Source organism: Chroicocephalus ridibundus, chromosome 5 (assembly GCF_963924245.1).
Source record: "Chroicocephalus ridibundus chromosome 5, bChrRid1.1, whole genome shotgun sequence".
In the NCBI taxonomy this organism is placed as follows: domain Eukaryota; kingdom Metazoa; phylum Chordata; class Aves; order Charadriiformes; family Laridae; genus Chroicocephalus; species Chroicocephalus ridibundus.
In genome coordinates, this window is record NC_086288.1 from 35,434,065 (window position 1) to 35,448,695 (window position 14,631).

The 14,631-nt window shown below is 42.4% G+C and overlaps 2 protein-coding genes across 12 annotated transcripts in view; both read left to right on the top strand.

Annotated features, from left to right (window-relative positions):
- The window catches only part of TRIM2 (tripartite motif containing 2), a 93,364-nt gene extending 88,304 nt beyond the window's left edge, over positions 1–5,060 (top strand). For all 11 annotated transcript variants that reach the window (XM_063335676.1, XM_063335681.1, XM_063335682.1 and 8 more), the window contains one exon: positions 591–5,060. In XM_063335676.1, coding sequence (XP_063191746.1) covers positions 591–743 — 153 coding nt within the window. In that variant the 3' untranslated portion in view covers positions 744–5,060. The remainder of the gene's footprint in view (positions 1–590) is intronic.
- A 5,077-nt stretch (positions 5,061–10,137) lies between these two features.
- The window catches only part of MND1 (meiotic nuclear divisions 1), a 40,561-nt gene continuing 36,067 nt past the window's right edge, over positions 10,138–14,631 (top strand). The window contains exons 1-3 of the mRNA XM_063336470.1: positions 10,138–10,245; positions 12,782–12,847; positions 13,647–13,704. Of these exons, the coding sequence (XP_063192540.1) occupies positions 10,243–10,245; positions 12,782–12,847; positions 13,647–13,704 (127 nt within the window). The 5' untranslated portion in view covers positions 10,138–10,242. The remainder of the gene's footprint in view (positions 10,246–12,781; positions 12,848–13,646; positions 13,705–14,631) is intronic.

Below are 14,631 nucleotides of genomic sequence, written 5' to 3' on the forward strand. Positions count from 1 at the left end.
AAATGTTGAGAAAATATTCTGCTTCTAAGTTATGAGAGTTGCACTCTTTTTATCTTAACAAGTGCTAATCATAAAGTCTTCTTATTTGCCAAAGAACATCTAATAACTAAATGTATGTATCATTTGCACTGAATATAAAAATGAGGGAACTGCTTATGAGTTGTTCTCAGGAACCACTGTCAACAGTGTAAACAAATTCCTGGTTTTCTCTGTGTGGGAACATAAGAGTCATGTTAGCCACAGCAGTAATATTTGTTAGGAAAACAAGGTGTTGGTTGAGTTCCTTATGTAGTTGGCTATTTTTAGACCAAGGAACAGATGAGGTGCTCTTTTTATTATTATTTCATTGCGTGTTTAATTCTTGCCAAAGATCCTGGCAGCTTTAGTTAGTTCTTTTTAGTAAGAAAATACATTTGTATATAAACTCGTATATTGTGAGAACAACAGATCAGATTGTGCCCTTGTTTATTCTAGTGTATGTCAACCATTTCAGAAATTAGAAGTATAATGGTATAATTGAGAGCAGACTTGTGTCCCCTGTGTTTCTCTTTTAATCATAACATTTATTCTGTGCTTTTTCTCCCTCAAAGGTTTTTGATGGAAGTGGATCGTTTTTATCCTACATTAACACCTCTGCTGACCCACTCTATGGTCCCCAAGGCCTGGCCCTTACTTCAGATGGCCATGTTGTAGTTGCAGACTCTGGAAATCACTGCTTTAAGGTCTATCGATACTTACAGTAGCAATGAGCTCTGGAGCTGGATAATCATCCACCCTTAAGAAAAGACTGGTCCTAGAGATCCAATGCAGGATATCTCCTACTTTGAGTTCATTTTTAATAATGAAGAAGTCTCTTGTGGACTTCCGTTAATTTCCAAACTTACCTTGTTTACATAGGACTTGCACCTCTTAGGTTTCTCACTGAACTTTTTGTTGTAAGGGTTAATACACAAAATCCTCTTTAACTGAATTCATAAAGACATTGTGATATTAAATGCAAACTGCAACTTACAGAACTGGAATTAATTAATTAGGCAAAAATAAGAAAAATTTGGGAAAAGGCCCCAAAGCTTTTTGAAGACTGCGAAGGGTAGCTCCTGCTCAGAGCTTCCAAATTTGAAGAAGTATCTTTCTTTGTTATGCATTATTTAACCCAGAGGCAATCCTGGGAATCTTCTAGATCTCATTATCATGGTAGGTATTACACTTTTAACATTCTTCAGTCTTACTATCTATAACAAGTAGGTCCTTTTAGTATAAGGTTAAGTCTCACAAAATCCGTCTAGCTCTAACCGTCAGATCTAACACAGCTCAACGTTTAGCACTATGAGAACCAATGCAAATTCCCTACTCATGTGGGATTAATGAAGGATTGTTTCATGTGCTTGCTCTTCACTCTTCCTCTTGCTCAATGTGCTGGAAGGACTTTGCAGAGACCTGACATTTCTAAAGCTCTGGAAAAACTTAATTGTAGCGACACATTAGTGAGAGCTGAATTTCTGTATAACGACAGACCTTTTGACACCAAACTAGTTCATTAGAATCAGGGTTATTACAACGTCAACTCAATTAACCTCACGTGTGCCACACTTTCTTGTACGTTCATTGCCATGTTTCCTTAAGGCAACTCATTGTATTAACCAATAAAATAAAATGCAGCATCACACAGGACGGAAAGCCAGAGAGGTACCCCTGTGGAGGACCTACATTATACAACCAAAGGAACTGTGGTAAACAGAGGTTGTATAGGAAAGCCAAGGGTTACCAAAGCTATTTGTTTTTACCTGAGAAAAACACATAACAAATAAGAATGAATTTGAACCAATTCCTGAAGTCCTTCATCAAAGGGAATTTTGTTAGAGGACAAAATAAGGACTGTGAGATTTGTTCCGATTTGTTTGTATGTATGTATGTATGTATGACTGATTGACACAAAAATAAATAAGTAAATGTAGGTTATTTCAGCAAACTGGAACGTATGTATGCCATTTGACAATGGCAGTACTCTGAAAAATGTCCCTCCTTCTTCCTGCCGGATCTCTCTGCTGTGTTTTTTGTTGAGTATTAATTTAATTGGAAGTGCTTACAATCATATGACTTGGTTCTGTTTTTATGGTTTTTTTAAGTGTGAACTTGTCCTTTTTAAAGTAGCACTGGCTTTATTCTTATTTCTAAATCCAGTGGGCAAAGGATGATTTGCTACTGTAGCCTAATAAAGATAGAATGGTGCTCACTCTCAAACCTCCTTCGAGGAGCTAGTGAGCGTGCTGCCAATGCCTACAATAGCCTGGGAAGTACTGTCTTTCTTTTCTCATTTTTAGGGCCTTGAAACAAAAGGGCATTGGGTTAGGAACAAGGGAGTATTTTAAGCATGTTTGCAAAATGGAAAGGAATCTTTGTCAAATTACTTGTTATAAGTATTTGTCTTATTTCTAAAAGGTTAAAGTTGTTTCAATGAATTTGAGAAAAACTAATGGTTTTTTTTTGTAAAGATGCATTTGACTTGTAAAAATGCAGACCCCAAGGTTCTTAAATGTGGAGTTTGTCTGGTTTTTAACTACTGTTTCTTAAAGATATCTCCTCTTCTTTCCATTGTTTATTTTTTGCACATAGAACCAATTTACAAATTCTCATGCAAATATAAGTTTCCTTATTTCATTAGAATAAATATAAGGCTTAAGGTTTGGACTATATAATGCAGCTAAGAAACTGGTGGCGGTAACATTTCTGAAACGTTAAAACTCAAGTTTGTTATTACCAAGAGAATAAAATATCCTCTGCTTGAACTGAGTTTGTCCTAAAATTCTGAAGATGGTATCTTGGTCATTACACAATAAACTGTCCTATCAAAATTTAACAAAGTTGTAGATCAGATTTTCTGATAATCAAGTAATTTCTTTCTAAGTGTCCTTATAAGCAACCTTCTGGCAAACAAAGAATTTCTGACATTGGAGTGCCCTAAAATGACAAATTTATCAATGAAGAAAAGGTATGTAGCATTTTAACAGTATTTATTAAGAAAGGGAAGAGGTTGCACAGGTTCTTTGATATAATAACTGAAAAAGAAAATGAGAAGTGTGCTGTCGCTGTCAGTTACAGATAATATTAATCAAATCTAGTTCCAAATTTGCATTTTTATAATAACATTTTACTAAACTTGCATGGTTTCCACTCAGGAAACACTGCCAAATCCTCTGTTGCCAGGAGCTGAGAAGCATGGAAATCAAACCCTAACCTATATATCAGAACGTATACTTAAGACTGCACTGTTCCATGTATACACTGTTCTCCAAAAGATTTTCAGTCCCTTTGACTCAGTATTGTTTACCAGGATTTTATAAAAGCTATGTCAACCCAGTGCATCCTGATGAAATACAGCATTTTTGCACACAAGCCCCTTACCTCCCAGCTAACAGCTATTAGGGGTGATGTGGATTTTTTCTTAAGATCGAATAGTCTTTTGGGTTTTCAGACATTATCACCAGAGCAGCACTTATTGCACCTGAAAAATGTCCCTGATTTGGAATGCATTCTGATAGCAAATGCTGCCAACTACAACTTCAAATTCAGTGGCGTAGGGCATTCCCTTCCAAGGTCTGACCTTATCTGCCTGGCACCGGGAAACTGAGAAACGTATTGCTTTTATGGTGTGCTTCTGAAGCCAACTTAGCTAAAATGCTTGGCTTACAAACCTTACGAAGAGCAACCAAAGCAGAAATTCTGTTTCTCATCTAATTAAGTGAACATCAAAATTGCACTATCTGATTTGCTGAGTTGTTAGCATTTATTAAAGGCTTTACAGGCATTCCGCTGCCAGATTTCAGGTATAACCAAATGTTCCCTTGACTTCCCTGGAATGCTAATTGACTAGCAGCACAGCATGAATGGTGAAAGTATGTGCTTCATTTAACTAATCTTCAACTCAAAAGTAATCTCAAAAGGTTATCAGATCTTGTGTAATTTGGAGTATTTTAGGACAAACTAGCCAACTGCATGTTCATTGCTTTGTGAATAGAGTAAAAGGATCTGTTCAGATACATCCAATATAAACAGTAGGGGATTTTTACATAGGCTAAACCAGCAGCAATGTAGCTGAAAAAGGGAAATGGTTTAGGCAAGCATTTGCCTGAAGTAGATGGAGAGTTATTTATTAGTAAATGCTTTTCTGTTCTGTAAAAACTAGAGGGCTTTCGATTTTATGACAATATTTTTTATAACGAAGGATCTAGTGTTGCCATAATGAGAACTACAAGTGCCCAATATGTTATGTTTGCTATAAGGAAATGACTTTCGGTTGTGGGTGACAGCTAGTTATGAAATTGTGATGTATATTGAAAATTTTCTTCAAGCATGATGAACATCGATTGTTTTGGCCTGTTTGTGGAGAGTGCGCAAAAGGTATTTGTGCTTCGGAGTAGGAAGATTCCTAATGGGTTGTGTTATTTCCAATGAATGTACAGCACTTCAGTTGATGTTTGTGAGCAACACGGCCTTAACCCTGACACTTTTGCTTTGGCTTTATGACTTGGGAATGTTCCCTAAGCTGCATAGTGTATGGCAGTACCCCCTGTTAGAAATCTCTACCGGTTGATACGCTGCAGCTTTCCAGTTCTAGGAGTGAGTCTGTCTTTCTTGGTTTTTTAAAAAAGTTTTTGTACATTCCATCTTTGTAAGTCAGTTGTGTATATTTTGTGTACATGTAAGCCCTGCACTCTCCTGACACTCATAATGAAATATTCTTCTACCTTGGGGGTTTTTTTTGTTGTTGGTTTTGTTGGGTTTTGTTGGTTGGTTTTTTTTTTTTAAATCCCTGTGAGGCTAAATACAAACTTTGTCTCCTTAAGGTCAAGGATGAAAGATGTGCATCAAAGTGTTTGTGTGTGCGTGTGTGTAGTTTTAGCTTCCTGTGTGCCACGGTATTCTTGATGCTTTAGCCAACGATTAAAAAAAAAAATTACTCTGTCTTGGAAATGTAGGAAAACCAGAGTCAAATGTGTACCTTTACCACGCACAAAAATTTCAAATAATAAAAATAAAGCTTGTTTCCTCTCTTATTTTCATGGTGGAGTATTTATTTTTCATATGTGTCATAATCACTGTCCCTAAAAGTAGCCCCATAATGCAGGAAGATGGGTAATTTTTTCCAAAATGAAACGCTTACACCAGAGGTCCCAAGCCAAGAAAACGGTGATTGTTTCACGGGCGTTAAGCTTTTACGTAGACACAGAGGAAAGAGGGACTTGGGTTCTGCTTGGGAAGAAGGTGGGGAACAGGAGCTTCCTTGTCTTCTCCCTTCCTCCTTCAGTTCAGTCATCAAAATTAATCTTTTCATTGACGGCAGTAAGATAATGAGTCGGAAGCTTTTCTGTTTGCGTCATGGAAGTACACAGTACCTTTCAGCTATGCTGTGCTATAATCTTTCAAGGGTCTGCTGCAGAAAACTAAATATGAATTATTGTAGAACAGAAAATTTGCCTTAGGAGTTCACTCTAACTCCTTTCCTATAAGAACAACTTTTCAGCTCACGTTAAGTTTCATTTTACAAAGTACATATATATTCTTGGTCACTGGTGAACTCTCCAAACCAGAATCCTTTGAGAACTTAGTGTGATTGGGAACTAGCTCATGAACTAAGAGAGAATCTTCAGCTGCATCATTTGGCAGCTTGGAAACAATCTCACTGGGGGGGGCCTAGAGAGGTGAGACTCGGTGATGTGTGTTTGCTCGGTGGCAGGACACTCAGAAATGAGACAGCTGAAATACAGAGCAGCCATCCTTTTTCATGGATCTTGCCCTCAAACCCTCTAGAGGAATCTGTGTTTTATTCTTTCCTGCAAGTCATAGGGAATGTCAGCAGCTGTGTTTTGATGCCTTTTTTTTTTTCTCCTGAAGGCAAACTTATGACAACGTAATGGAACAGTTTTGTTTTGTCAGTCTTTAGATGAATGTGTGTCCAGAAAATACAGTCTTGGTGCTGAATATTGTCTATCTGCCCAGTTCAGACGCTTACAAGAGGCTTTCTTTGTCTGCCAGCTAAAGAAAGCCCCACAGCTTGAAGCAGGGTAGTGTTGGTTTGACATTCAGAGTTGCAAAGGACCTGTTCCTTCCCATGCAAAAAAGACGATGAAGAAGAACAGAAGAAATAGCACAGGCCACCCTGAAGCTGCAAGGCTAAGTAGGTGAGACTCTTGTTGCATTCCCAATCTTTTCTCACTAAAAAGCTAGAAATTTATTCTGTCCCCTGGATTATTACAGCAGAGGCTTTCCACCACTGAGCAAAATCAGATGGACAGGCAGGACATTGAGACTGGGGAACACTGCCCTTTACCAGGAAAATTCTGCAGTAAATGGCCAACTTCCTCTTTGGCCTTCCTGGGGTACTTATTTGAATACTGACCCAAATGCATCAGCAGGACTTTTTAGAAGTTCTGTAAACTGGAATACAGAACCCAGTCTCACCAATGAGAAACAATGTCAGGGAGAGCAAGGCCAAAACAGCTAAAAGTGCATGCATTTTGGGGACCCATCATTAGCCAGGATCTCTCTCTCTACAGTGCTTACCACTTAACATCTTGTTGCATGTTCAAAAATGTTCCTTAGGCTGAAGTTCTCTCTCACATCCAGCTGTGCTGCTCTGCAGTGGACAGATGTGCTCCCTGGGCCCAGCTGTGCTGGTGGAAGAGGTACCCACCACTTGCTGCTCTTGCTACCTCTGTTTAAGGCTGCTGACCCTCAGATCTATTGGCCGATCTAGGCATATGAATGCTTACTTGTTCTTTTAGTGAAATGCCTAGTTACCAAAAATCTAGTACTTGAGCTGATCAACTCAAGGAGCTGGTAAGTGCTTACTTCAGCAGCTCTGCTAGCAAAGCTGTCGAAGCAGTAAGTTTTGGAGGAGGGCCAGCTAGCACTTCTCACTGGGTTAGATGTTTGTAGGGAGAACGTCTGCTTACCGTCCAAACACTCGTCCAAGGATGAAATGAGGCAGCAGATGCTGCAGAGACTGGCCTGTGTGGGGTACTTGTGGATCGTACTGCGTCCTGCTACACGGCCACATCCCACTGCAGCCTGCCTGGACCTCAGAGGAGTTGGTGTCACCTCCCATGGGTGAGCATCTCCTAGTGTTCTCCTTGTCTTCCACCCTTATGCTCTACTGAAGCATCTTTCTGCTGTCAGTCATACAGATGTTCTGGGAGGTAGCCACAGGACTCAGATGGTTTGCTATTAATTTTCTGGAAATAAAGTGCTGTTCAACTTGAATTCTTCCCTTTTGCTGAAAAAATAGACCATGTAATTAAAGACTACACTATGGTGCGTATATAGGAAAGGAACAAAATTAAAGTAAGACAATTTTCATTCTCATGCTTCCTAACCTTCCTGCCTGCCATTGCCACTTTCATGTCCTTTCAAAATTTATGAATGTAATTCAATTACAGATTTGTAAGAGCAAAATGAAAGAGGGTACAAATTTCATCTCATCTAATCATATTTCAACGCTGACAAAGCAATGTATTTTCTCTACCTCAGGAACAGTGAAAAACTGTTTTGGCTGGTGCTTAAAAATCTCGGTCAGGCAGTTAGCCTAGAAAATTTCAGCCCAATCTGCTAAAGTTTAAGAAAATCACAGGGCAATGAGAACAATCTTCTAATAGAAAGACACAGTTATGAGTTCCCCTTCCTTAGTATTTCCATCCATTGTCTTGGTTTCATGTTAATAGTATATGAATAGCAGTTTTGTGAAATACTACATTTAGAAATTCTGAAGCCCATTAAAAATGTCAGACCTGTATGTATTTTAAGAGTGGTTCATTCCACTTTACCCAGTAATAGAAAACTACCCTCATGTGAGAAAGCATGACGTACTCCCGTGTACTCTCCGTTTGGGACCTGTTCCACCCAGTGGTCTTTCAAACTAGTTAGTTTTGATCTGGTGCTGAAAAATCTGGGAGTTCTTAAGGAACTTCTTATTACAGAGTAAATCGGGCCTAGAGATTTGGCCATGAAAGGGCTTCAGGGCTTCCAGCACACTCAGGGCAGAGAAAACCTGCTGAGCCCCCTGCCTCACCATGGCCTGATAGCGTGACCTAACATTTTGGAGGCGGATGTGCCGGGCTGGCTTGGCTGCTGTGATCACGTTCAGCTGCTGAAACCAGGAACACCTTCCAGCTGTGGCTCCAGGTGTGTGCCCCAGCCGTGTCCCGGATCCATCTGAGGGCGAGACCTGGGTCTTTGCTGCCAGTCTGAGACAGCAGCATTTGCTGCCTCACAGGTGCTGACCAGAAGCCCCAAGATACGTGCCCCAAGCCCGCTTCAGAGCTCACCCCTTCCTCCCTCTCCTCTTGCTCTTCTCCCAGCAGCATGTGCAGCTCTGACACCCACTCTGCCACTCACACGTGTTGCTTGGAAAAAACCCACACCGCAAGAGGGGCTTTGCAAATGTCGTAGCAACCGTTTGCTTGGCAGTGGTGAAAAAAAGTTTTATCGCAGGCTGTGAAGGAGCAGGAAGGGGCCCAGGTCCTGGCGGAGAAAAGGTCATGGTGACGGGAGGGAAATAACCGCACGGGCAGCGCGGGGAAATGATCGGCTGGCCAAAGGAAGGGGAAAGCAGGGGGGCAGAATATGAGCCCGCAAAGAGATGAGGAGGCGTGCCAACAGATTTCATGGCAGCTTTGCGAGTTGAAAATGTAACACACAAGGAAGCATGAAAGAACAAGAAGCTTTAAAGTGTTGTGTATGAATGTTAAGCTTCATATTAATAACATCCTTTCTACCTTGAATTTCATATTTAGTAACATACTGGTGTGCACAATGAGGAACTGGATCATGGCCAGGTCTGCATGGAAGAGAACCTCAGGTTTCAGGACAGGGGCCACCTCGCAAAGGCCATGGAAGGTCTTCCTGGGGACTGCCTGAACAGTTCAGCTCGCGCGTGTTCATTTGCTTGAATTTAAACTCCAGAATTAGTATGGCAGATACAAACCCACTGCTGCTAAACCGCAAAGCAATTTCCCAGAACTGCTGTAGCTGACGGAAAGTAATTTACAGCACAAATAATAATTAAAATGAACTGTAAGTAATTAAAGTTGCTAGAGCAGTCATCACAACGAACAACTGTTTCAAGCAACGCCAGATGTGCCCAGGTCCTTTGCCTCCATGGGCAGAGCGGGTTTTATTTCTCTAGGTCCTGCTGCTCCTGCCATGGGCTATTTGTGCAATACTTGTCGTTTTAGAGCACCGTGGATGTGTTCATGTTTTACCTTTGCTGCTGGGCCCTGGAGGAAAAAATAGGGCAGCACTGGCAGAGAGGCCCAGCGCCTGCTCCTGGAGGGGCAGCTACCGGGAGGCATCAAGCGCGTATCCCGCAGACCGCCAAACCCACGGATGTTGACAGGGATTCAGAAACAAGTCTTTATTCCCCCTGACGATTACAGTCAATGGCGGAGGGATTTTAAATATTTTTTAAGCTTTTTATTTTGGAAGTGAGTAAATTTCAGTACGGCAGCAAGGATATAGCAAAGGTATCACAGTAACCCATCAAGAAAATTGCACTTGCTACACAAAATATAAAATGGGTAGGTAGTGAGGAGTATGTGAAGACAAAATGAGAACTTTGAGAAGATTTTTCTCTAAAGCCTGGGCAATGCCAAGTGCGAAACTTAGGCACAGCCCCTACATCTTTAAACAATCTCTGTAACCTGCACCACCAGTAACCCAGGGGCAGCTGGTGACAAAAGCAGAGTTTTGCTTCCTAGCGTCACCTGTCTGAGTACCTACGGTATGGGGGGGGGGGTTTATTTTTGAAAAATAAACACAGAAACACGGTATTATAACTAAAACGAGAAGTGATAAGCTGCTGTCTGGCAGGGCACGGCTGGTTTATAAAAACGCAAGGATCTATTTCTTGGTTGATTGCATAAAGTATATATAGAAAAAAAACCTGAATATAGTTTCACGCTTTTTTTTTTTTTTTTTTTTCCCCTCCTTCGTTTTACTCTGTGCCTCAATGCGAACGGGTTTGCTTCTCCGGGCCCAGCGCCGCTCCTCAGGGCCGCTCCGCTGGACCGCCTCCGCCGGGGAGAGGCGCCCTCTCCGCCCGCCTGTCCGTCCGTTCTGAGGGGCTGCTGTTGCCGGGGGGCGGGCGGCAGGCGGCGCTGCGAGCTGCGCAGGCGGCCTCCCGGCGGCCTTTTCCCTCCCTGTGGCGCCGAAATCAAACCCGGCCGCTCCTCCCGCGCCGGAGCCGACATGGTAAGCGGCGGTGGCGGCGGGGCCGGCCGCCCTCCTCCCGCTCTCGTTGGCGACGTGATCCGGGACGCGGTGCCCGGGCCGGGCAGTTATTGAGGCTGTGGGGCCGCGGGGCGGGGCGGGCATGGCGGGCGCCGCCGGGGAGGGGGCCGAGCGGGCTGGGCCGGCCGTTGCCGCGGGTAACGGTCGCCCGCGCCTCGCCCCCCGCCTCCCCGCGTCCGCTGAGGGAGAGCGGCGGGAGCTGCCCGGTCCCGGTCCCGCTCCTCCCGGCAGCGCGGCTCCCGATAAACCCCCCCGTAGCGTGGGGCCATTTCCTTGTCTGGTTTCCTGGAGAGCGATGTCAACGTACCCGGCACCTGGAAGAGCAGGCCCCGTATCTACATCTCAGTGCCCGCTGAGACCCGCAGGCGGGGGAACGGGCCACCATTAATAAGCACGGGATAGCCGGGGGTGAAGTGGCCGGGCCGCGCTCCGGACGCGGTTGTGGGGAGGTGGGTGCCAGCAGGAGGAGTTGCTGTTATGCCCAAGTGCAATTAACAGCATCGGCCACCTGTGGCTACCTCCAGCAGCGTGACCCGCCGCAGAATCGATATGCCGGGTGTGTTTTGTATACGTGATGTGGAACACCTGGCAAAGAGGTAGGAGAGAGAAATCAACGTGAAAATTAATAAAACTTATCTACAAAGCACATTGATTGGTTACTTTTCTCTGTTTCTTGGAGCGGTAGTGTGAAACCTGGTGCCTGAGGGATGTAGCTAGGGGGGATGAGCACGTTTTCAGAAATGCTGCTTAAATTTCACATTGTGTGCATATGGGTTTTGTTCTCTTGCTGCTAAGGTGTTACGGCTGTTTGGGAGGCAGGAAAAAAGAATCACAGAATGGTTTGGGTTGGAAGGTACCTTAAAGATCATCTAGTTCCAGCCCCCCCAGCCGTGGGCAGGGACACCTCCCACTAGACCAGGCTGCTCAAAGCCCCATCCAGCCTGGCCTGGAACACTTCCAGGGATGGGGCAGCCACAGCTTCTCTGGGCAACCTGTTCCAGTGTCTCGCCACCCTCATGGTAAAGAATTTCTTCCTGATATCTAATCTAAATCTACCCTCTTTCAATTTAAAACTGTTGCCCCTCATCCTATCACTATACTCCCTGATAAAGAATCTTTAAGTACTGGAAGGCCGCTATAAGTTCTCCCTGGAGCCTTCTCTTCTCCAGGCTGAATAACCCCAACTCTCTCAGCCTGTCGGCATAGGAGAAGAAGTTGAAGTGATAGAAGAAGCTGAAGATCAGTCTGTTTTCTGTTTGTGCACCTACTTGCATGTACCTGGCTGCTCCAGGTTCTAATCCTGCAATATACTGACATCATTAGAGACAGCTGTGATGTCAATGTGACATACGGCATCTCTGGCTAAAGCAGAAGGGAGGAGACTTTAAAAAATATTAATAGTGCTTTTGTTAAATATAATACTGAATTGTTTCTGTTCATGTCTGTGTGCTATTGTAGCTGCATAAGCTAGTTTTTCAGTTTATTTTTTAGAATCTAAATCAATCTGGCTGTTTTGTTCTCGATGCACATTTTAAATGTTATGCTGCCCTACTGTGTGATTTATTTAAGAAGGAGGCAGCAGTTAAGAGTTAAAAAACGGTATCGACTCCATTCTGTCAGGGCTTGGAAACAAACCCATGTCAAAGCACCGTGTTATTAGACTCCCCACTTCCACTGAGTCAAGGGCAACAATATTTATGTTGCTTTTTTTTTTTTTTTTTTTAAAGGGAGACCTTTTTCTGCCAACATCCTATTTTGCTTTTTGTCCCCCTTTCAGTTTTCTGTAGCCACATGCAGCAGTGCAGGGTTTCACAGCCTGCAAAGGTGGGAGTGGGGTGAGGGGAAACACCCACGATTCACCTTATGGCCACTGCTTTTGGGTTGTTAAGGTCTGTGCTAAACGCTATTAAAATATTTCACAGAGAATTGGAGTTTTATTATATCCTGATTTTACAAAGGGCATGTCAAAATAGTGTGTCTGAAAGTGATCGGAGGAGGATATTTCTCAGTTTTGTGTTACTGGTATCAGTTTGTGAGTAGTTGTTTCTGCCTTTTGTTTCTATTTCAATCCATGTTATTTACTGCTCGGTCACACAACAGCAGAGAAGAGAAATAAAGGAAACACATTTTTAAAATGTGACCTTGAAATTCTAAATTTGGGTAGTAAATTTGAAGAAAGGTATGGTACCTTAAAACGTGCTTTGTCTCCTTAAAAAATCCTAAATGGCCTACATCTCACATTAGAGTCTCTGTATCACACAATAAAACACAATTCCAAACAAAAAAAACCCAAAAGATAGTCCCTCGTTTTAACAGATTGCAAGTGGATTAGCTTGGTGTAATGATCCTTTGGGAAGAAGCAGTTTATCTGAAAGCCTGGGGTTAGTGGTAAGGTATTTTAAAGGATGGCAAATAGAAGTAAATAGATTTGAGTTCTGAGCAGATGTTAATTATTCAAATGGCTGAATGTGTTGGGTTTTGTTTTTTCCTGTTCTAGTCCAAGAAAAAAGGTTTGAGCTTTGAGGAGAAGAGAGTTCGCATGATGGAGATCTTCTTTGAAACAGTAAGTAACTTTCTTATATTTGTCCTGCATTTACATACATATGGTGGGAAAACAGATCCTAAAAGGAGGTTAATTGTAGATGTAGATGAACTGATGCCCTGTGTCATCAATATATAAATTACAGGGACAGAGCTTGATTCAAGTACCTTCTGATCAGGTAGCTGGTCCCCTGGCGGAGCCAAGGCATGGAGGTGCAGAGGTGGTGTTCAATGCTCAGCGTGCTCCCTACGCTTGGAGCCAATTAATCTCATTTTGAGTCTGTTACCATGAGAGGGATAGCAAGAGGTTAGGAAGTATCTCACTGCAGTTTATGGGAGGGAGAAGAAATCTGAGCATTAGAAAAGATGAGAGCAGACCTGGAAGACATTGCTGGGGAGAAGACACCTGGATATCCAAAAGCAAAGCTACAACTATATTGGTGACATAAGTAATTCATGACGTTTCACCTATTAAAAAAATTACTGTGACGTTTAAGTACTTGAGCAGTGTGGTGCATCTGGTGCTGAGAATCTAACCTTGTCTCTGTCTGTGCTAAGAGGTTTACAGTCTAACTTGAGGCAAAATACAGTGACTTTAGAGTACAAAAGAAAAGAACAGGGCTCATTACAATAATAGTTTGTTGGTTTTCTTTTTAATTATCAGATTGTTCTACTGAAGGATATGCAGCCTATTTCCCTAGCAAAACATAAACATGCAGTGGATTTCCTCGCTTTTCTTGGCATTGATTTAGTGTAAAAAACCACTTTGTCTTAGATGATGCTGTCATTTGGAGCTAAAGTGTCTTTTATATTTTGCACAGAAAGATGTGTTCCAGTTGAAGGATATAGAGAAGATTGCTCCGAAAGAAAAAGGGATTAGTAAGTGTTTACAAAAGTTATTTCTCTTCATCATTTTTGGGACAGGTCATACGGTGTAAATTTTGCTGGCTACAATTTTAGGTTTGTGATTGTAATTATGGGGAAAAAAAAGCTAGAAATAGAGACTGGTCAATGGCAGGGCTGTAACATTAAAAGTGACATCAACAGCATACTCCTGCCTCGGTTTGCTAAAGTTTGTCACTTATGTTAGTTGTTAGGGCCAAAATGGGAGATTATTCAAACGTTACAGCTGACTCCAAGTTAACCACTAAAACATGGGATGGGTTTTCCTAGGCTCTGAGGTGCCTGACTTGTAGTGACTTTCAGTCTATGAAGTCATTATGTGTGCTTAGGTAATGAACAGAGGATTTAAATGTCTCTCTGTAATGTCAAAAATATCTTAAAATGCTAATCCAGATGTACACAGTCAATGTTCTGTAGAGCTTCTCCCCCCCAAAAATGGCTGGACAGCTGTAAATGGAAGGGGTTTGTCTTTTTAATGAAAGCCCTCCTGATGAGATCCATTGGTTTAGGATTAGGTCCAAGAGGATTTACCTTATGCTGAGGAGTTGTTTTATATGTTCGTCATTCTGCTTCCTCCTGTATCAATTGACAAAAGGGAGGCGAAGTGTAATGTTAGTGTAGGTGCCGCTGTCCTTGACTAGCATGTCTTTGTGGCACTGCAAGAGTAAATTAACTTGTTGAAGGAACTGCAGGCGGATGTGAATATCGCAAAGCAGTGTTTTTCAGTTATGTCAGCAGCTAACAGAGGCACTCAGAGGCCTCTGAAGGGATGTGGTGCTGTCTTGGTTGATTTGTCAATGCATAAGTTTAATTGTAATTTGCAGGAAGGGGATGCAAAACAGTAAATATAAGCAATGTAATTTCACATTTAAAAATCTGGAATGTAGAGTTTCTAAAACCATT